Source organism: Acartia tonsa, chromosome 10 (assembly GCF_053477335.1).
Source record: "Acartia tonsa isolate MP-2025a chromosome 10, ASM5347733v1, whole genome shotgun sequence".
Taxonomy (NCBI): Eukaryota; Metazoa; Arthropoda; class Copepoda; order Calanoida; family Acartiidae; genus Acartia; species Acartia tonsa.
Genome location: NC_137269.1, coordinates 233,505 through 257,261, shown reverse-complemented (window position 1 = coordinate 257,261; position 23,757 = coordinate 233,505). Strand labels below are relative to the sequence as shown.

Genomic DNA, 23,757 nt, shown 5'->3' with positions numbered 1-23,757 from the left:
AAACTCCTATGAATAATGAGCATCTATGGGTTTTCTTGATATTTTACTCCTACTTATTATTTATGAATGTTCTCAACTTTAAATAAATGTATAAGTATAGATGTATAATCTAGCCAAAGTAATGGAGACCGTTTTCGTCAGTTATCAAACTGCTTTCTGTTCTTTTGTACGGACATTTCCGACGCTATTTTTTTTGTTTCAATCTAGTACACAATAGATGGTTTAAAAAAGGACAAAGTTTATACAATCTTCAAGTGGGAAGAAATTAGTTCAACCTCCTAACTGTAATATCATCATATTATTAAGATTTTCTTGATATTTTACACTAGCTATGGACATAGAATAAGGAGGAATAGAAGTGAAAACCCTAAAAATTTCTGGGAAATTTGAAGGAATCTTTGACTTGCGCAGTAATGACAATTAGGCTAAAGTACAAATCACACTGACTAGTTGGACAAAATTAGAAAAATTTAATTGTTATCAAAATCTAATATATACTATTAAAATCATTTTGATCTTCAAGATTTATAATTATGTATTTTATTGTAACACGCTTTGGGACAATTTACAAAAACTCTAAGGAATCAGAAGGTAATTAATAACCCATAAATATCTAATTGAGACTATCGCCTCTGATACACACCTCTTATTGAAGTGAAGACAGCAAGAGCTGCTTGGTTGATTTAGACAAACATGAAAAGTCACTTAAGATTATGTTGTTTTAATTTTGGTAAGTTTGATTGACCACATTTGTAATTTTCAAGGGTCAGTTAAATGGGTACAGCCCCTTCCTCCTTCCTCCCCCCTCCCCCCCTACCACAAGTTAATGTATGGATGTAGTTGCTATCATGTATAAATCAGCTGTTTAAAAACATACATAAGAGCGCAACCTAGTTTTATAATATAAATACTGAGACCAATATTTTTTGTAAATTTTCTTACATAATTATATTTTTTAAGGCTTAAAATGCACATCAAATTCATTTTTAATCTATTGTGAATAGGGAAGAGAAAGGTGGATTCTTGGCTACAAGGCTTTTAGTAAATTATTGCAAAAGGAATTTATTTTGAATATTTTTTCTGAATAATTACTGAAATCATGTTATTTACTAACAGCCTTATAGCCATTTTTGTCTTTCAAATGTTCCAATTTTATTTCAGGCTAGCTAGGCAGAATCTTCTACCTGGATTCTATTCTATACTTTATCTTCTTTGGCTATGGATGATTTCAACTTTGTTTAGACACTAGTACAGTTTATAAATGGATTTATCATTATTAGTTTTGATCTTACACCAGATTTGCAGCGGGCTTCCCCCTTCCACCCCCTTTTCCTTATCCTCTCCCCTCCTTCTAGATGAACAGACTGATCAATAAACGAGTTCCATGTTTGCAAGCCAAATTAACTTCAATTTTTCCCCTGTCATAACATCCACGTATATTTACATCCATTAGTTTAAACGGTTTCAAAAAAAGTTATATTTTTAAGGGAGAAAATATAAGGTTCACATCCTAACTTTAATGGCGCCATAACCATTTGAATCATGGTTTAACATGGAAAAGGCGGAGATTTTCAGCCAATAAAATAAGTATTCAGGGAAATAACATTGGACTTTTAGATTATGCTTTGACTTATGCATTCAATTCAGACAGAATATATGTAGTTATTTTAAATCCATTATCCTCTCTCTCCCTCCAAAATTTTTTTTTTAGTATTAAACTAAAATTAAAAATCAGATTGTCGATTTCAACAACCTTCCCCACCCCCCCCCCCCAACCCTTAAGTGCCCTCTAAGGGCGTAGCCGCTAGTGATGAATTAAGTGAATGTTATGTCTAAAAACGTTATAAAAATAAATATAATGTTCTTTACCACTCTTTTAAACTCTAGACAGATGGACAGACGTACGGACATTCCTTCAGTTAATTCAATATAATTGGGAGAAAATTTAATACTATTTATTTTCTAGTTGCAGTTTTTATTTTTAGACAATTTCTTTTTTACAAAACGTACGTATATTTCTTCATGAATCATTTTATCATACTTAAAAAAAATACGTTTATTTTTTTTAATTTGATGTTATTCCTTAATGGATATGATAAACCAATGCAATGGATGTAGAATATACATGAATATTATGACAGGGGAAAAATTGTCGTCAATTTAGGGTTTTAACATGGATATAATTTATTATTTAATTCATTCATCCAGTAGGGGGGGTTGGGGTAATGGGGGAAATAGTTATTTTAGCCCGCTGCGAGTTTCACTTTCTTAGGTGACATGAAAATCTGGTGTAACATCCAAGTAATAATATATCCATTTCAAGACCTTGTTTCAAGACAGGGGTAGCTATTCTAACCAACAAATTCTTCAAAAAAATCACAAAACCTTACTAAGTACTGTGGTATATTTTGTTTTTGTCATGTATCTGAAGAGGGGTGGGAAAGAAGGGGAGGAAAAGGAGAAGTGGGGAAATTTTCCTTTAGAGTTATTTGTCAGAATATCATTCCCTTGTCCCTGGTTTAAAGATCAAATCTGGGATCCCTAACCCAATAGGTGTCCTCACAATTATCATTCATTTCAGTGATATATTTCTCTAGGCTCACTTGCTTCCCAAACTCATTTACACAGTAACACCTCTCTCCTCTAAAACAAAGAAGGAAACCAAGGTTGGGCCGGATATCCGGACGTTTTTTTAATGCCGGATATCTGGTATCAAGCCGGATATTGAAAAAGGCCCGATATACGGCAAATTATCGAATTTTCGAACGGATATCTAGTATCCGGATAGTTTCAATAATTGTTATCCGGGCAGATATTGAAAATGGCCGGATATTCGACAAAACCGGATATCCGGCCCAACCAAAAAGGGAAGTAGCTAAAAGTCAATCCTTTCATATGACCCCTCGTGGGCAGAACCGACGAAGCCCAATCTGTACCACTTTTGATTCCTGTGACGTAATAAAAATGAGGAATTCTCCATCTCTTTTTTATTGGTTTTCTTTCCCACTTCTCCTCTCATCTCCATCATTTATATGACGTCACAGTGGTGCAAAAGTGGTACAGATTGGGCTTCGTCGGCAAAACCAAATGACCCATAAACAAATTTATCAAATTGGAATAGAAACCTGCACTGTTTTGGATTGAAGGATCCATTTGTCAGACAGCTGGGACGGTCATCTGTTTTTAACATGGCATCTCTTACCTGAATATAAATAAATATTACAATTGGCTTATAAGTGGGAGACATTCCATTTCAAAGTAACAATATTGTAAAACCAAAATAGGTCCTTTGTTTAATAATCAAACAAAATTTTGAATTTTAAATTTAGAAATGAAAAAGACAGATAGACAAATACTATGAACTTTTTGATTAGCTTTTTTACAAAAAAAGGTCGATTAAATCATATGCAATTTATATGTTCAACCATAGACAAAAAGAAAAGAAAGTAATAATGTTTAAATGTATATTAATATAGAAAAAAGAGAGGAAACTAAAGAGAGAGATAGTGTGCGCTAGTAGCTTACTCGTCAAATCCCGGTTAACGCATACTTATATCAAGCCAAGCCCGAGGCTATTTTATTTTTCTGCAATTCTTACAAATGTTTATTCGTTGAATGGAGAGTAATTATTTCTGAAGGACAGACTGACAATCCTATGGTATGAATTAAACTTTTGTTGTCTGAAGATATTTTTTGGTTATACTTTTCAAGTAGCTGGACGAAGTGTCTCAAAACTCATCCATGTAACGTCATAAAAATGAGGGAGATGAGTGGAGAAGTAGAATTAAGAGAACCCCTAAAAAAAGAAATGGATAATCCCTCATTTTTATGACACCACAATGCTGATTTTTTAAGACATTTTGTCCAGCTACCTTTTCAAGGAAGCTTTTTTATTCTTTATGTTCCTTACAACCTCCACGTTCGCTAGAGGCTAGGCCCTAGGGGTGAGCCTCTAGTGACACTTATAGAGCTACTAAAAAAGATAAAAACCTGAACACATAAACAATCCATTTGAACATAAACGCCAGCAAATTCCTCTATTTGTTCATTATGTTTGTTACTACAATAACCTAAATAATAAAAATGCCAAAAAAATGCTTAAACTTTAGATGATTTAAAATGTTTCTTAAAGTTGGATGAAAAAAACTCTTGGAATTTTTTTACATAATGTTAGGTTAGGTTATTGGCTAGATGCCCGAGCGCTGCGGATAGGTAGGCTAGGGGGCTAAGCGCTGCGGCTAGGCAGGCTAGGGGGTCGAGCGCTGGGGCTAGGCAGGCCAGAGTGCTGAGCGCTATGGCCAGAGTCATTGTTCTAAATTGAAGGGAAAAGATCCTAAGAGGATAATACCAAAAAACAAACATAAAATCAAAGTTTAACTAATCAGAAAAAGGTCTAAGAACGTTATCAATATTGGCAATGTCACTCTAAGTGCCTAGTCAAACACAGAAAACCCTGCTTCTCCCCTGACCTTATTTTGAGATAAAATGAAAATAATACATTTTAAAAAAAATGTTTGTGATTTGTGATTGGGTCAGGTTATATTGGGTAAAGAGTGGCCCCGCAGGGTTAGAGCATCATATTGTTAAAGCCCCTCGCATGGGTTTCGCACAAAAAAAGGAAGAAACAATCTCTATTAATTTTCAATTTATTTTATTTATAATGGGGTGGGGTAATGGGTTCTGTGCTCACTAATCCCTTTGAGGGAAAGTATAAAAATAATTTTTTAAAAAGTTGTTTTACCATTTTCAGAATTGTCTCTAGCTTTCTGTTTAAGGTTGTAGTAACCATCGGGAGAACAATTTGGTATCCACGAATCCTAAAATTATTTTTTTTATTTAAAGATAAACTATTTCCTTCTAAAAAGAATTTGCTTTTAGAAATCAATGAAATTTTTATTGATTTTCATCCAATGAAATATGAAGAGAATAATTTTGACTTTAAAACATCAATGGCGGTAGGACCGCATTTTAGCAGGTTTTAGGCTATTTTTGTATTTTTCACATTTTTCTCCCTATCTTTGGTGTTTATGGTCCGATTTCCAAAATTTTTTCAGTTATAGTATTAAAATTAAATTTTATGTCGTTTCAAGAAAACAACTATGACGGTCAGACTGCCTTTTTGCAGGTTTTGGCTATTTTTATATTTTTCACATTTTTCTCCATATCTTTGGTGTTTATGGTCCGATTTCCAAAAATTTTTTTTTTCAGTTATAGATATCAAAATTAAATTTCCTGTCGTTTCAAGAAAACATCAATGGCGGTCAGACTGCCTTTTTGCAGGTTTTTGGCTATTTTTATATTTTACACATTTTTCCTTATATCTTTAATGTTTATGGTCCGTTTTTTTTAAATTTTTGTAGTTAAAAATATCCAAATTAAATTTCCCGATGTTTTGAGCATCCAGTATGTAATTTACTTTGACCGTCAGGCATAGTACTGAAATATAAATATTAAGAAAAGACAACTAATATCTAAATTCTTATTTAATTTTTTGTGCTTCGCTACTTATGGATGTTGTCATCCTTGTTGGGAATATAAATGCAATTTTTGTGCTGTTTGTACTTTAGGAGACACGTCGAAAAATGTGAGGATGGGTGGGAAACGCAACTGGTTTATAAATGAAAAAGTTTCATTAAAAATATTGGGTATAGTTCCTTCGTATTTTCACAGCAGCTTTTGATAGGTTATTTTGCTATTTGAGATATTCAATTATGTTTTTTTTATCTTACAACTTATAAATAATACATTAAGTTGATAGGGCATTCAATAAATTTAAACATATTTAAAGGGTCAGCAAAAAAAATGTGTACATTTTTAAAATTGAAATTGCGCTGCTTGTGTTAATAGTAGAAAAATGTTATGCATATCGTTAGAACTGCTATGAAGTCTATTTTTAGGAAATATAAAAACGATTCCTGTGCTACGCTTAGTTTAGGAGCTACGTGTTAAAATGTTCCAATTGACTTAAAACTTGACTTGCGAGTAAATTTTGGGACATTTTACCATCTGGCTCCTAAACTATGCGTATCACAGGAACCATTCTTATATTTCCAAAAATACAGTTCATAGCGGTTCTTACGGTATGTGTAACATTTTTCTACTGTTAACACAAGCTGCGCAATTTGAAATTTAAAAATGTAGGCATCTCTTTTTGCAAAATATCTTCTCTAATTTTTAGTTATATTTTAAAATTTGCTCGCAAGTCAAGTTTTATATCAGTTGGGACATTTTAACATGTAGCTCCCTAACTATACGTAGCAGAGGAATCGTTCTTATATTTCCAAAAAATAGAGTTCAAAGCAGTTCTAACGATATGCATAACATTTTTCTACCATTAACACAAGCCGTGCAATTTGAATTTTAAAAAGGTAGGCATTTTTTTTGCTCACCCTTTAGAACATAGAGAAAGGAAGGTTTCAATGATTATCAGGCACTTTCATAAATGCATTTTATAAAATACTTACTGATAAAATATTGTGAGTTGTTCCATTAACAACATAAGTGGCATCCATTACTGTAAAATTTCCTCTTAATTAAAAATTAAAATTAAAACAAGTTTGTTAACATCCATAATAAGCGACACACAAAAAAAGTCATGAATGAACAAATGTTCAGGAAGAAAGAAAATATGCGATCAATGATGCTGTACGTATTGGTACAAAAAATGGGGACAATTTTTAAATTGATTTGACGGGGCTGTTTATTTACGTCGCAAGTGAGGGGAAAGAAAAGGAAAAGAGGAAAGAACCCCCCTAGAAAAGAGATGGGGGCATGACGTCACACGCCAAAACAATTTGAAATTTGTCCCCATTTTTTGCACCAATACGTACAGCATCGCGATCAATCATATAAACATCAAGAAAACTCTATAACAATTTGGTATCTTTGTCTTGTGAAGCATTACCGACAGACAGATGGACCAAGTACCCTTTAGTATCCAAAATCTTAAATACCAGCAGAGAAAATTACATTTCCCCCTTAGCGTTACAGACAGAAGGACTGACAAAGTTAATTATAAAGTTGGTTTGTTACTGTAAAGTTAACCCAGATAAAACAAAAATCCTATTACATTACAAAGGTAAGAAAAATCCCCTTCAACTTTTGAAATTAAACATCTTGCAAGAAGGAGCAGTTAGGAACCTAATTCTTTATTTTACAAGGTAAATTGCTGTGAATGATGAAAAATGTAAGAATTAAGATGATATGTAAAGTCAATTAAATTTGACGTGAAGTTTTAACTTACTTTATTTGCCTTGTCTTTTCTCTATATTCAGCTTCACATGGCCTAAAATGATTTTTTTAGTGAAAACAGTATTTATATATTTATGGCAATAACTAAACTGTTACAAAATTTGTGTCAAACCCCATGAAAATTAACCGTAAGTTACTAAAAAATCTGTAAATAAATTAGTATAATTGAGTATATTTTTCTTGACTATGTATTCTAAAAACCCAAAGAAGTTCATTCTAAAAAGATTCTTTTTTCCAGTATTGCTTTGAAAATGATTAACATCCACTGGATTAGAAATAGTTCTGTGCCATACTGAAAAATCAAGCATTGTATTACAGATAATTTTCCACGAAAATAAAAAAAAATCGAAAGATTAATACCAGTTTTAATCTTATATTTTTTCATTTTAATATCCGCAGAAAGTGATATGATATAATGCGATACATAGCTTTTTCAGATAGCTGGACAAAATTTCATTATTTTAATATCCGCGGAAAGCTGACAGTATCCATACAATGCTATAATGGTTATTTATCGCATCGTATTATAGTCAGCTTTCCGCAGATAGTAAAACTAAAAATTAAAAAATGACACAATACATGATTTTTCAGTATAGAATAGAACCTGCCCTAAACCAGCGGATAATAATCGGTTTCAAAGCCATACTGGAAAGAACTATAACCTGTAATATCCTTCAGGATGTAAATAATCAACACTGTGGCAATCCAGCATACTTGAGGCCAATTCTAAATTTAGTCTTCATCAATGGATATATTATTACTTCGATGTTACACCTGGATTTTCATGTTGTCTGATGAAGTGAAACTTGCAGCGGGCTAAATATTCCATATATGAACACTAGTACTACTATATAACAGCACTGACACTACTATTATTGTTTACCTATATGAACACTAGAACTACTATATAAACAACAACACTAGCACTACTATACTAGTTAACCTAAATGGACAACATCACTTGCACTAATATTATATTTTACCTATATGAACACTAGCACTACTATTATAGCTTAACTATATGAACACTTGCACTTCTATTATAGTTTACCTATATGAACACTAGCACTACTATTATAGTTTATCTATATGAACACTAGGACTACTATTATAGTTTGACTATATGAACACTAGCACTACTATTATAGTTTACCTATATGAATAACAGCACTGGCACTACTATAATAGTTTACCTATATGAACAACAGCACTGGCACTACTATAATAGTTTACCTATATGAACACTAGCACTAGCTCTACTATTATAGTTTACCTATATGAACACTAGCACTACTATTATAGTTTACCTATATGAACACTAGCACTACTATTATAGTTTACCTATATGAGTACTAGCACTACTATTACAGTTTACCTATATGAACACTAGCACTATTGTTATAGTTTACCTATGTGAACAACAGCACTGGCACTACTATAATAGTTTACCTATATGAACAACAGCACTACCACTACTATTATAGTTTGCCTCATCATCAATACAAAAACAAATCTCTCCAAAATCAGTGTCATCCTCACCCTGTGCAAATTATATCATGAAAGGGATAGTTGCATGAAGTGCATTTCAGAAAAATTATTTCAAGCACAAGTTACAAGTATACCATCAAACATATATAATTTTGTATTACAATAAATAAAAAAAAATTAGACATCACTAATCACTATATTAGTTGTCATGCTGTTTTTGTGAAAATGAAAAATGTAAATTGCATATATCACAAGAATATGATTTTCAAGTTTTTCTTTTAAAACTGCATGGTAGAAATTTCAAATTCTTACATATATATGACCTACAAACATAGTTTAAACCATTGAACAGGAAAAAATATGAAGTTCACTAAATTCAAGTATAAATGCATTTCGTGCAACTACCCCAAAATTAAAAGAATATAAATTGTATGAGGGATAAGGAAAAGAATTAGTATGAAAACATCTTTAAATAGCAATGCACAAGCAAATCATGAATAGACAAACGGACAAAGTGAGTTGTAAATCAGTTGTTCAGTGGTCATAACAGAGAAGAAGAAAGAGGAATATGTGATTTTTTAAAAGTAGAAATTTGCAAAAACTTTATATAAAAAATATATATTTGTCTTATGTTGCCTGAACAAGCTATTAAAGACAAAAGTAAGTTGTTTATTGAGTGTTTTTTAGCAAGGTGTATTTTTACCACAAAATCAGTAGTTTATCTTATATATCAGCGAGAATATTAGATTTACCCAATAGCTTAACGGCAGACAAATAAAGTAAATTGTAAAGTATCTTCGCTACTAAACAAAGAAAAGGACTGAGCATTTGAAATGATATGGTGTAAAGAAAAGTGATTATAATGGATATATTATTACTTGGATCTTTCACCAGATTTTCATGTTCTCTAATAAAGTAAAACACACCGCGGGATAAAATAACGATTCCCCACTTCCACTCCTTCTACCTCATCCCCTTACCCCATACTGGATGAACAAATTGACCAATAAACGAGTTCCGTGTTAGCAAGGTAATTTGAAGAAAATTTTTCCCCCGTCATGATATCCACGTATTTTTTAGATCCAATGTGATCATACAATTCACAATACAGAAATTAGATCTACTGCAGTTCACGGTAAAATATTGCTGGTAAGCAATATTTCCAAAAATCTATGAATTTTAAAGGCTGCTAGCTACCAAACGGCTGAACGTACAGATCATGCCCGCACACTGTTTTAAGCGGCATAAGAAGGCCTACAAATAATCTGGAATAGCCATAAATCAATAATGCATAATTATCTCGCAGTGCAGAGAAATGCGCAAAAAAAGACCTATTTTACGCGTTTTTTTTTCTTTAGTGAAGCTTTCCCTGTGCATAAATGGATCTTGGCTATTCCAGATTATTTGTAGGCCTTCTTATACCGCTTAAAATGATGTGCGGGTATGATCTGTACGTTCAGCCGTTTGGCAGCTAGCAGCCTTTAAAATTCATAGATTTTTGGAAATATTGCTTACCAACAATACTTTACCGTGAACTGCAGTAGATTCCAGAAATTTAGTCCAGATAAAAATTTACCTCCAAAACTTGAGCCATACATTGTGCATGATCAAAGTCTCCAGATGGCAAACATCTCAATGTATCCTGCATAAATAGTTCTAAATTATTTGTTAAATCTTATTATTTATTTTTTTAAACTTCTGGATAATGATTAAGAAGTAATGATTTTTTTAATAATACAAAATTATAGATAAATTTTACAAGAATATTTATTTATCTCATTGTATTATAAGACAGCTTTCCGCGGATATTAACATTAAAATTATAAGATTAAAACAATTTTTATTATCCCCGATCTAACAAAACTGGTAATAATTTTATGATTTTCATTTTGATAATCGTGGAAAATTGTCTATAGTACGATGCTATACATATAGCCATTATGGGCTTAACTTCAGACAACCAACACTTTTGATTGCACGACCTTTGTCTTATATTCTGATCATGGAATCAAATATCATTTTTTTTTAAATCATGATTTTCAATTTTTTGTTATATATATATAACTCGCGGCTACGCCTCTAGGGGCACTTAAGGTAGGAGGAAGAAAAGTCGACCTCATCCCATTTTAAATCTGAGTTTCAAAAGAGTAAAAATACTTTTTTTTGGGGGGGGGGGTGAAGAAACCCTCCCCAAAAATAGTGTAAAGCCTAATAAGAAGCTTCACTGTAAAGGAGAACAGTATCGGTTCAGCGGTTAGCGATATCCTTTGGGAGAGACAAAAAAAACGCTTACTACTTTATATAATAGGTTATTAGTTGCTTCTCTTCAAGCCTGTAGGAAAAATAGCCTTAAACCAATTCAAGACAAGATCAGTGGATTCCGAGGCCTTTGGCTACAGACAAAAAAAATCTTACTACTTTATATAACTTCAGAGTCAGAAATAAATTTACTTGAAAGTAGTAATCATCCCTTTGTTCACACTCTTTTAACTCTTTGATGTATTGTTGTATACTTCCTTCTGATCCTCCATTATAATCAACCTGCACAAAAGCATTAAAAATATTTCTTGGGGTATGTATAATTTTTTCTAGGGGCAATTTCTCTACTGATGGAGTTGGTACTTTCCCCTAAAATAGGTATAAAACCTTCGAATGACCTAAGCTACATTGTAATGGAGCTTCATTATCAGTGCAGCGGTTTGTGAGAACCACAAGAACAGACAGAAAAACTTATGAACATCCTGTTGCTTTATTACAAGGATGACATCATTTTAAAAAAACATAATAACCAATAATTTTATATATCCTCACCTATCCTAATCTAATTTAAGCATCTACAAGGATGACAATATCTATAAAAGCGAAGCACTGAAAAGTTATGACAAACGGACATTAACACTTGTATAGTGTCAGAACTGAATAATCAAATAAAAAACTAGTCTTAATCTTATAATTGTACATTCTATATCCGCGGAAAGCCGTTTATAATACGATGTGAGAAATAACTATTCTCGTATTCATTCGAATCCGGTTGATAGGAACCGGTTCTCATCCATACGAAAAAAACTATGTCTTGCATCGTATTATATCCAGCTTTCTACGAATATAAAAATGTACAATCATAAGATTAAAACCAGTTTTTTTAGCCGGTGCCTACGTCTGTTTATCGTTAATTTATACATGTTAGAGTTATCCTATCTGATGATTCCTGTAACTGTTAGGTACGATTTAGAAAGCATTGCAACTCTATAATCGAAACCATAAAGTCCGTACGTCCATTTTAAGCATGATAGTTTTTAACTTATTTGTATGATATTTCTTCTATCAATCTGATTTTTGGAATTTAGATTCCTAGGACAATCAGGTTCAATATTATAAGCGAAGCATCTCCATAAGTCACTAAAATTTACTTAACACTTGTAGTTTGTCAAAACTGAATTATCAGAATATAAAGTCATAGAAGTCATAACAAAATTGTAATTAAATTTGTTGAAAAACTGCTCAAATAAAGGACAATGTTTAAGGACATACTTACATTTTTAGGATTTGATAATAGACGTGCTTTGCTTATAACATTGTGCTTTGTTGTCCTAAGAATAAGTATTTCAAAAATCAGATCATTTGGAAAATTATTAATTATATTACATAAAAATTTTATGTCAAAAAAGTAAAAATCAACATGTTTAAAATGAACGTGTGGACATTCTGGTAATGATTATTGAGTTGCCTCGCTCCACACCATACCTAACTATCACAGGAATGAATTTTGATTTTAAAGTTTGAAATAAATGGGATAATTCTAACATGCATAAATTAACAATAAAAGCTATCCGTTTCGGACGGACGGATGGACCGTACCTAAATATAGAAAAGCTTCGCTTTAAAAAATTTACCTCCATAGGACAGCTCATATGTCTCAGCTCATTCACATGAGTACCACATCCACAATCAACACCTATACAAATTTGACATGTTTGTAATGGCCAGTCAAATGGCTCTACCAGAATGGGGATAGATGTCACCGAGTTTGGATTACGTGTTCTTTTGACGTCATAGTAGAGGGTATGAGAAGCGGAAGGGTGAAAGAAACCTCCTAGAGAAGAGATGTGGTATAGGGTATTTTATGATGTCAATACCAAAAAAGGTGACATGAAGAGATTTAAATTTGAAATACACCTTCTAAAAATAGCATAAAACATGTTAAATGCAATCTAAAAGGATTGCTAAATTTTTCAGAAAAAAAGACGAACAATTATACTACTTAAAAGAAATACTAGTGGCTTTGTCCCTAGGTTTGGTGGGGGTTACCCCACTCCAAATATTTCATGTGGTGTAAAAACAATTATTAAGGAGAGGGTAATATTTCTCTTTAGGGGAATTTGGGTGTCGTCTAACTCTCAAGAATATAGCTTAAAACCACCGTAGTACCATTACCTTTAATCTCTAAAGAGTGGAGTCCAAACAGTTACAAAGATTTTAAGCTTCAGACGGACAGGCAAACATCATTCTACTTTATCCTTAAGATACTCAGAATCTTTACCTTCAGCATTTGCACCCTCAATATTGAGAGTAAATCCAAAAGCAGGAAAACCAGTTTTCTTATCTACACACCTACAACATCAATAAAGGTATCATGATCAGCATTTATTCCAGGAAATATTTTCTAATTTGTTTTTCATAGTTATTTATCACATCGTACTATAGTCAGCTTTCCACAGACGACAAAATATAAGATTATAAGATTAAAACTAGTTTTTTTAGCCCCGAGGATCCGAAGGATAATAAAACTGGTATTCATTTTAAGATTTTTATTATATTCTTCGTAGAAAATTGTCTTAAAACGATGCAATATATAATTTTTTATTATAACTGGGAACTTTTTCTATTTTGGCGGATATTAATCGGTTCCGAATCCATACTGGAAATCAATTTTTTAAATTTATTTCTAGTTCTATTAACCCTTACAAATCGGGCCCCAATTCCCACCTTAATAGATCGGGGGGGGGGGGGGGTCATATTGACCCCCCCCTCTATCTTGGCTTCTGTTACAGATAAAGACGTAAAATTTTTTTCTGGTGGTTCATGTGTATTTTTAGAGAAAATTACTTTTTCTAGTCATAGCGGTCAGGCCGCTCCTTAGCCGCTTTTTAGCGGCCAGCCGCTAAATTTTAAAACAGCTGTAGAGCGGCCAATTTTGCAGCTAGGATGATCAAATTTTAGGACGAACTTTTATTTTTCATAACAAAAAAATTACTTTTTCTGATCATCGCCGAAAAACGGCAAATAACGGAAACCGTTATTTTCGGCGGTTACGGCGGTAAAACGGCGGTTGGCGGCGCCAATTAATATTTTTATCTGTTTATTGTTGCTCAAGAATTTACCAAAAAAATTTATAGGTCTCTAGCTGTAATAGAAGCCACGATATTCATGATATATGTCTGTAGTAAAAGCCGGACAAAAATCGGTCATAAAGTCGGTCAGGGTGCGGTCAAACGGTCATAACACCACTTTTCTCATAAGGTCATTGATATCTTAGTATTCACCAAAAAAAATTTAGGTTTCAAAAGTCATAATGTAGAAATTAAGATTTATTTAGAATTTTTTTAAAATTTTGGTGCTACCCAACTGACTTTGACCGGACACCACGACCGACACAGACCAGATATCCTAATAAAATCAACTCTTGCCGACGCATAATTACTAAACTTAAAAAGTCATGAAGTAACAGCTCTCCATCTTACCTACAAAAAAAATGACATTGAAAAAACTAGAGGGGGGGGTCAATATGACCCCCCCCCCCGATCTGTAAGGGTTAAGATTTCAAGATTTAGAAAAGGCCTTTGACACAGAGCATTTTGTAATATTACCTGCAAATGCCAGCAAAGATGCACTGGAGGGGATTATAGTAGCCATTCTCATCACAAGTTGGTTTGGATTCATCAATTCCTTGTATGTAATTGTTGAGTATGAAAGCCATTAAATAAATAGTAACTAATATTAAATTTGAAGGAAAACAATTAAAGAAATAGTACCTAATATTTTGAAGCAAAATATTTTAATCAACAGGAGCATCAAATCAAACAATCATTGGCAGTGCAGGGGGAAACTTTCTCTTTTTCTATCTATCTGTCAATCTATTTGTCTAATCACTTGACTGTCTAACTATCAATAAATCTATTTATCTTCACATATTTCTATCATCTTTTAAGTTGGCACACGTTTCTTCATATCCAGATATTTGTATTAATGAAGTAGTTAGCTTATTTGTCTGTATCAAAGGATCTCGCTAACCGCTAAACCGATATGGTCCTCCTTTACAGTGAAGTTACTTGTAGGTCTCAGGATAGTTATAGGCTATTTTATTTTAATAAAAAGTCCGGGTAGGTATGGTTTTAAGCTATTTTATTACCCTTCCATATTTCATCGAATATTAAGCCCATAGATGCTAGAGGCGCAGTCGCTAGTGAAAACATAAGAAAATAAAAGCAGTAGCAAATCAATATTTCATATTTACCCAAAGTTCCATCTTGCAACTTTTGATCATAACTGAAAGAAAAAAAATAACATTATTTTGAATTTTAATCATTTATATACAGTTCTTGTTATGTTAGATTTGGTTGGTTTAGGTAGAAATGTATATGGAAAGGAGGTCTTAGCTCTTAGATAACAAAGCTTTTGATTGCAAGAACTTTGTTTTGATGTCCTGACATATTTTTATACCTGTCCCGTTTCAGCAGACATATTTTTATACCTTCCTGTTCCAGCAGACATATTTTATAACTGTCCTGTTCCAGCAGACATATTTTTATACCTGTCCTGTTCCAGCAGACATATTTTTATACCTGTCCTGTTCCAGCAGACATATTTTATACCTGTCCTGTTCCAGCAGACATATTTTTATACCTGTCCTGTTCCAGCAGACATATTTTTATACCTATCCTGTTCCAGCAGACATATTTTATAGCTGTCCTATTCAAGCAGACATATTTTTATAGCTGTCCTGTTCCAGCAGACATATTTTATACCTGTCCTGTTCCAGCAGACATATTTATAAAAATGTCCTGTTCCAGCAGACCTATTTTTATACCTGTCCTGTTCTAGCAGACCTATTTTTATACCTGTCCTGTTCCAGCAGACATATTTTTATACCTGTCCTGTTCCAGCAGACACATTGTCTTTTTTCTCAAACATCTGTGATCTGTTGAGCTTCCTTAATAGTATTAAGCAGTGATAATGGGGGGGGGGGTGATTTCTCCACAACCCACTTCTTTATTTTCTCCCTTCTTTCTACATTTAGCCAATATAATATCCAAATTTTCAAATGGAATTAATATACTGAATTATCACAGCCCCTGACTTAAATATACATATTGTTAATATTAATGTTTTACCTTCTCTGAGCTGGCAAGATAACTGAGGTCCACATACACCCTGTAAATAATATTCAAATCAGAAAGTCACACAAACAAACATCAACAAATATAAAGCATCAGTGCATTTAATTTTCTATATAATTCGAAATTCCATATAATATATAAATTCCTATAATATATTGAATCTGAGTGTCTAAAAAAAATCACATCAAACTGGTCGACAATTGGTCAATTTAAATGTATACTGCCTACCATTGGTCATTGTATGTATTGCGTCATTTTTATTAGGCACTATCATCAATTTCCCAATATTACTTACATTTCAGATTAGATTGTGGAAATGCCTCGCTTATAAAATCACAGCTTATGTTTCATGAATCCATAATTCAAAAATCAATTGATAAGGATGATTAAATTATGAAAATGAAAAGTGAACATGCAGACTTTCTGACATTGAGTATAGATTTCCTACGCTTTCTAATTTGTACCTAACTGTTATAGGAATCATCTTGTATGCCTAAATTAATGTTAAGAGCCATCCATACTTACTCTATCTTGAATATCGACACTCTGTAGCTTCTGAAAGCACGGGTCTCCCTCTTCTGAAAATTAATAAATATAAAATAAGTATCTTTGTACCACAAGGTACATTACAAGCACCCGATATAACCTAATCTCTCGTAGCTCAGTGGTAATTGGCACTGACTTACGGTGATGAGAGTTCGAGTTCTAGCCCTCATGTGGCAACTCGAATTTCTCAGTTGAATACATTCACACAACTTCCCCTGGTTGTGTAAGAAGGGGATTATTGAGTAAGTTTGGATACTTAATAGTCAAGTACATAATATCAGTACTACCCTTATCCCACGCTCCTCTGCAGAGAGCGTCATTCATTACTGTGACTTAATTTGGGACACCTGCCATACTCGGCGAGGGTGAGGTAATAATGAGTAGCTCTCATGAGATAGCGGGTCAAGTCATAATGTGCTTAAACGTGGAGCTTGATAGCCCTAGTGGCTATACAAAAGTGTCTCAGCTCACTCCATTAATACTTAGGTCCAAACCCTAAGAGACTATGGCTAATCAATCAATCAATCAACCTAATCTCAAGTAATAAAAAAATATCCCCGAATTCCCTTTTTTCAATCTATTTTTAAAACAAATGAGGGAAAAACGCCAACCAACCAAAAAAAAAGCAAATAGGTTATCTTAGGAACTAAGTAGTTACCCAAAAAAGGAATGAGGACAGACTCACAGCAGTCACAGAAATCATCCTCCTCTCGGAATATCTTCAGCTTTACTCCTTGTAGGTCCTGAACAGTACAATTTCCTTTGTTTGTTGTAGTTTTGTCAGTCTCTTTGTTTGTCTATCCATTGTTGTTTTGTCAGTGTCTTTGTTTGTCTATCCATTGTTGTTTTGTTAGTCTCTTTGTTTGTCTATCTATTGTTGTTTTGTTAGTCTCTTTGTTTGTGTATTAGGGTGGGCCCATTTCACCCTTTTTTTTGGATTTTACTGTTATCATAAGTTGTGGAAGTCATATATATGTATGATAAACCCCATTCAAGTTTCAAAAGTGACTTAGCTCTTATGGCTGTCGGCGCGCGGGGGGTATAAATAGTACCCACCCCCTTATAAACCAAAAATTTAAATTCCTTTAGACACAGGCATGTTGCATATCAAAATGACCGCATTAAAATGCTGATTTCGAATCTGAAAACCGTTTTGAAAAGATCTCATTAAGTACCTTAAAACAGCTGATTTAGTCAAAATTGATCATTTTACTAGGTTATTTGAAAACCATTTCATACTGAATCAATATTTTTCAAAACAATTTTCAGATCTGTAATCAGCATTTCAATGCGGTCATTTTGATATGCAACATGCCTGTGTTTGAAGGAATTTCAATTTTTGGTTTTATAAGGGGGCAGGCACATTTTATACCCCCCGCGCGCCCGTTGTTTTGGGATTAAAAAACCTCTTTCAAGTTTTACAGGGTTTTATTTAGGCCCAGTAACCCTTGCAAATGTCTACTTATGTGAAATTCCAAAATCGACCCACCCTATTGTGTATCTATTGTTGTTTCATCAGTCACTTTGTTTGTCTATCTGTTGTTGTTTTATCAGTCTCTTTGTTTGTCTATCTGTTGTTGTTTTGTCAGTCTCTTTGTTTGTCTATCCATTGTTGTTTTGTTAGTCTCTTTGTTTGTATATCCATTGTTGTTTTGTTAGTCTCTTTGTTTGTATATCCATTGTTGTTTTGTTAGTCTCTTTGTTTGTATATCCATTGTTATTATGTTAGTCTCTTTGTTTGTATATCCATTGTTTTTATGTTAGTCTCTTTGTTTGTATATCCATTGTTATTTTATCAGTCTCTTTGTTTGTGTATCTATGTTATTATATCTGATACTTTGTTTGTCCATCTATCTATCTATCTATCTATCTATCTATCTATCTATCTATCTATCTATCTATCTATCTATCTATCTATCTATCTATCTATCTATCTATCTATCTATCTATCTATCTATCTATCTATCTATCTATCTATCTATCTATCTATCTATCTATCTATCTATCTATCTATATATCTATCTATCCACAATCTATCTATCTATCTATCTATATTACTGGTGGGGAAGGTTCAGGTTCAATACAACCAGAATAGCACCGAGTACAGAAATCCTAGACAAAGGTAGAAATTAACAAGAAAATTTCAATCTTAATGTTGGTTATAAAAAATTTAGAACCCATGTAGAAGTCATGTCAACCAGGGAAAAGGGAATGTGATCTTGACAAACAATTCTAAAGGAAAATTTTCCCACAACCCCCTTCTCCTTATCCTCCCCTTCTTAATCACAGCTCTTCAATTAAATGAAAAAATAAAATATACTTCCACCCTACTTTAAAAGGTTTCGTGATTTTTTGTAGAATTGATCAACAGATCTATGGTATAGATGTATATACAGATAACTACCCGTCCCCCTTTTCAGGGGACCTTTTCGTCTGCTAGCACATTGTTTTTTGCTACTTGGCTGTGTTAATATTTCTGATACTATTTATCTTCAAAGACCCAATTGAGAGGCGGCACAAGATCCTTGGGATGGGGACATACAGTCATTTAACCCCTTCCCCCTCTAGTGTTTTACTTTAATGTGTTTGATACTAAATATTTCTATAGCGACTATAAACCTAATAAAATCTTTTCACTTTGTAATTGAAGAATCCATAACCATAGGCGTCCAAGGGGGGGGGTAATGGGCCATTTGGCAATTTTTTGAACAATACCCCCCCCAAAAAAAATTACCCCTACCTTGGGGGTGCCGTAGGCACCCCCAAAAAAAATGTTCTTTAAAAAAAATTTTTTGGGGGGGGTATTTACCCCCCCCAAATTGAATGTTCTTTAAAAAAAAATTTTACTGAAAATTTTTTTTTTTGGGGGGGGGGGAGGGAGTAATCCCCGCCCCCCCCCCCTAAACCATCCCGGGGAACTATGATGTAATTGTAAAGCACTGAAGATTCCATAAAATAGATACCTAACTAATTTAAATATCTCATTAAATAATGAAAAAGAATTTCTATAGGCGATTTCTTTTGGGAGGATGTCAGGGTGTCTCAAAACTAGTTATAAAACTTACCAGGACCTATAAGACGTTTCACTTTAAAGTATAATCATATTGGTTCATTGGTTAGTGAGTTAATTATTGTATTTTTATGTTCTAAAGAATGAGATACTACTATATATTTGAATAGTAGTGGCGCCCTTAGCACCTAAGAACTCGTGTTTTCTAAAGGGTAAAAAGGGAGGAGAAAAATAGCCTAAAACCACTCAAAGGATTGACCTATAATAGTGTGGAACCATCATGGGATCTATGTGAAGCTTTCCTAAAAAGGAGAACTCAGTATTAAAAGTAATGAAATCTGAAGCTATAGTCAAATAAACCTTACTTACCACTTTATGTTATAGGATAGTACTTATTAACTTAATAGATTAGGTAGGTGCTTTTTTTACATAATTAAATTACCCCCCCCCCCAAAAATTTTACCCCCGGGGTAAATTAGTTTGGGGGGGGTAATTACCCCCCCCAACAGATTTGGGGGGAGTATTTACCCCCCCCAACAGACTTTAGGGGGGGTAATTACCCCCCCCCCCCAATCAAATTTTACCCCCGGGGTAAAAATTTTGGGGGGGGCGCGCCATTTTACCCCCCCCCAAACACGAATTACCCCCCCCCCCCCTAAAATTTTTTACCCCCCCCCCAAAAAAAAAAGCTTGGACGCCCCTGTCCATAACCCTCCCCGCCCATATATTCATAAAAAAATAGTTTGGTTTTTGGCTCTAGTGCTGGTTACAGTAAAATGTTCCTGGTAACGATTATCTCCAAAATGCTTTGATCTATAAAGGGAGCTAGCTGCCAAACGGCTGAACGTACATGTCTTGCTCGCACACCGTTTTAAGCGCATAAGAAGGCGTATAACTAATCTGCAAAAGCCAAGATCCAATGATCCACTGGAAAGCTTTACTGAAGAGAAAACGTTTAGAGGTCTTTTTCGCGCATTTATGTGCACTGGGAGATAACTGTGCATTATTGAGTTATGATTATTCCAGGTTATTTGTTGGCATTCTTTTGTCAGTTAAAATAATGTGCGTGCATAATCTATATGATCTACCGTTTGGCCGTTAGCAGCATTTAAAGTTCAAAGGTTTTTTGGAGATAATCGTTACCAGGAATATTTACCGTGAACTCTTGCACTAGATTCATTTTTTTTTTTATATTTACCGCATCGCAAAGATGTGTTTCTGTTGCATTTGGACACTGTGTTTGTGCATTGATAGTATCAACAATCAAAAGAAGAAAACCTAAAATTTAATTATTTATTACAGACAGCTTTACGCGGAATGTAGATTGAAAAATTACAATATCCAGTTTTGTTAGCCCCGAAGATCCGAAGGTCCATGACAATAAAACAGGTCTTGATAATAAGATTTTTTATTTTATTATTCAAGGAAAATTGTTTGTTATACGTTACGATATAATTTTTATAAGAAACAAGGATGACAACATCCATAAAAGCGAAGCTCTGAAACAGTAGAACAAACGGACATTAACACTTGTATAATGTCAGAACTGAATAATCAGAATGCGAATGTCTAAGAGTCAAAGCAAAAATGTAAGTAAATTTGTTGAAAAACTGCTTGATACGGGATAATGATTATGGACATACTTACATTTTTAGGACTTGATTATAGAGTTGCTTCGCTTATAATATTGTACGTTGTTGTCCTAGGAATCAGTATACCAAAAATCAGACCAATCGGATAATTAGGTCACATACAAATTTGTTGTTAAAAATGTAAAAAAAATCAACATGTTTAAAATGGACGTACGGACATTCTGGTAATGATTAGAGAGTTGCTACGCTTTCTAACTCGTATCTAACTATTACAGGAATCACCATGCAAAATTTGAAATCGATAGGACAATTTTAACATGCCTAAATTAACGAAAAAAGCTATTTAAAAAAGTAAAAAAAATCAACATGTTTAAATGGACGTACGGACATTTTGGTAATGATTATAGAGTTGCTACGCTTTCTAAATCGTACCTAACTACAAAAGGAATCACCATGCAAAATTTGAAATCGATAGGACAATTCTAACATGTCTAAATTAACGAAAAAAGCTATCCGTTACGGACGGACGTACGGACGGACCGACCCTAATTATAGAAAAGCTTCGCTTTTTAAAATACAGATAAAAAATAAACTTTATAGAATTTTGATAGGCTTGTAGATTTTTTAAAAGGCCACAAAAGTTTTACCTAATGAATAAATTTTGATAATCATTTTAAACAGATAAAATACTGAACGATCACTGTTGAATAAAATTTTATTTCATATTTATAACTGATAAGAAATATTATGATTAATGTTTATTAGATTGTAAATAACTGAAGATTAATCTTAATATTAAAAGAGTCCAATCATTTGTATAGGTAGCGCAGCGAAATATATTTTATTTAAAAGTGAATAACGTACAACATCATGTGCAAATTTAGAATGGAAAATATTTATTCGTTTTCGATATTGTTTTTAGAACGATAGCAATTCTATTCAATTAAAAGCTTTCCATTCACAATTAAAAATACAATATGTGCCCTTGTTAAAAAATTTGAAAGATAAGGCTAGTATATGTATTTTTTTTAACATTCGAATATTTTAAAATTTACAAGGTTTATTTTTACTATTTAGGATAAGTTTAAACAAAGTTTTTTTTGAGAAATTATATATATACAATTTGAATCAACATATTAAATATTTGTTTTATTTTTTAATTAAAGCGATTTAATAATGTAATATCTTTTCCTTATCATTATTTGAAAACGACGACATTTTATTTGGGATCAAAACTACTATATAGAAATTCCCCGGTCAAGTTTCAAGTCTTTAAATTTTTATTTGAGCTAATTAAAAGATGAAATAATACAATTTAAATGTAATTAAAATATGTTTGCAATATTTATCTAAGTAAATATAATATATCCTCATTCTAAGAATTGAAGTAAAGGCGGAAATATAGTACAGAGAAAATGTGTCCAAATTGAGCGCAAAAATGCCGTGCTCAGTTGTGAATGCCACACGTGCTAGTTATCTATCTATCCCTCCTCGATCCGTCCAGCCGTATTTGTGTATCTTTCCAACGTGGTATTGTGAAATTTAAAACAACAATATATAATAGTTATTATTTTAATTAAAGTGATTGTAATAGTTAAAAATTTTTATATTTCTTGCATTTTCTACGGATCGGATTTTAGCTGTGTTTGTCGTACTGTTTAAGAATTGTCTTCGCATTTATATTTGATTATTTAAAGTACATTAATCGTTGTTTGAGAAGGCTTTATAGTTCTGCTTAATTAGTTAAGAATGCATTATTGATTGCTATACTTAAAATCTTCATACATGATGTTTATACGGTTATTTTTTGTCCTTTTTCTAAATGTTTTATTATTCGTCCACTTATATTTAATATACCCTATATGAAGTAGTTAGCGTTTTTTGTCTGTCCCAAAGGATCTCGCTAACCGCTGAATCGATATTGTTCTCCTTTACATTGAAGCTTCTGTAAGGTCCTGGGAAGGTTTTAAACTATTTTTGGAGAGGGTGTCTTCACCTCCCCTCCTCAAAGAATATATTTTAAACTCTATTTTAAAATGGAATTAGGTCGACATTTCCCCCTTCTACCAGTGCCCCAAGAGGCTTCTAGGGCGTTGTCGCTAGTTTATTAGATAACCTTAACCTCTCGTTATCAGCTTTTAATTTTAATTAGATCATTCTGTATTCATTTAACATATTATTAATTTGATTATTTGATTGGTTTGTTTTTAATATACCTCCCATGACAACTTTAAAATGTGCAGCTGAAATGTTCTAAACATGCATTTCCTCCTGTTTTTTAAAGTCTGTGTAAGGTCTTGTCAATTTTACCTATCATAATTATATTTTTTTCAGAAGTATGCCGAAAATCGACGAGTCGTTAATTAAGAAGGAGGAGCTAACCCTCAAGGCTGGCACCCTGAAGTAAGTTGTATTAAAGGGGGGGGGGGGGGATTGCAACCATCTCGTACTCAATGATAAATGGCACTTAGAA

At 33.0% G+C, this 23,757-nt stretch overlaps 2 protein-coding genes across 2 annotated transcripts in view; one reads left to right on the top strand and one right to left on the bottom strand.

Annotated features, from left to right (window-relative positions):
- RpL6 (ribosomal protein L6) overlaps positions 1 to 23,757 on the top strand; it is a 208,346-nt gene that overhangs the window by 175,170 nt on the left and 9,419 nt on the right. Inside the window, exon 2 of the mRNA XM_080174291.1 lies at positions 23,619 to 23,687. Within this exon, the coding sequence (XP_080030417.1) occupies positions 23,623 to 23,687 (65 nt within the window). The 5' untranslated portion in view covers positions 23,619 to 23,622. The remainder of the gene's footprint in view (positions 1 to 23,618; positions 23,688 to 23,757) is intronic.
- Positions 1,940 to 22,104, bottom strand: LOC145330683 (uncharacterized). The gene is made up of 21 exons (XM_080175340.1): positions 21,932 to 22,104; positions 20,891 to 20,970; positions 18,741 to 18,794; positions 17,341 to 17,425; positions 16,662 to 16,714; positions 16,131 to 16,170; positions 15,889 to 15,949; positions 15,254 to 15,285; positions 14,607 to 14,685; positions 13,280 to 13,350; positions 12,633 to 12,694; positions 11,191 to 11,280; positions 10,316 to 10,381; positions 8,701 to 8,791; positions 7,914 to 7,977; positions 7,244 to 7,285; positions 6,465 to 6,528; positions 4,742 to 4,817; positions 3,991 to 4,070; positions 3,126 to 3,202; positions 1,940 to 2,643 (listed from the first exon to the last, which is right to left on the bottom strand). Exons 1-21 carry the CDS (start codon positions 21,954 to 21,956, stop codon positions 2,520 to 2,522), a joined length of 1,416 nt encoding a protein of 471 aa, XP_080031466.1. The 5' UTR covers positions 21,957 to 22,104; the 3' UTR covers positions 1,940 to 2,519.

What these genes read in the sequence shown, in the direction of transcription:
- LOC145330683 (XM_080175340.1), bottom strand. Translation starts at nt 21,956, where the DNA reads ATGATTATCAAAATTTATTCATTAG. An exon ending in ATCTTTGCTGGCATTTGCAG is followed by an intron (nt 13,351 to 14,606) that starts GTAATATTACAA and finishes TTGATGTTGTAG; the next exon opens with GTGTGTAGATAAGAAAACTG. An exon ending in CAACTCACAATATTTTATCA is followed by an intron (nt 4,818 to 6,464) that starts GTAAGTATTTTA and finishes AAATAATTTTAG; the next exon opens with GATTCGTGGATACCAAATTG.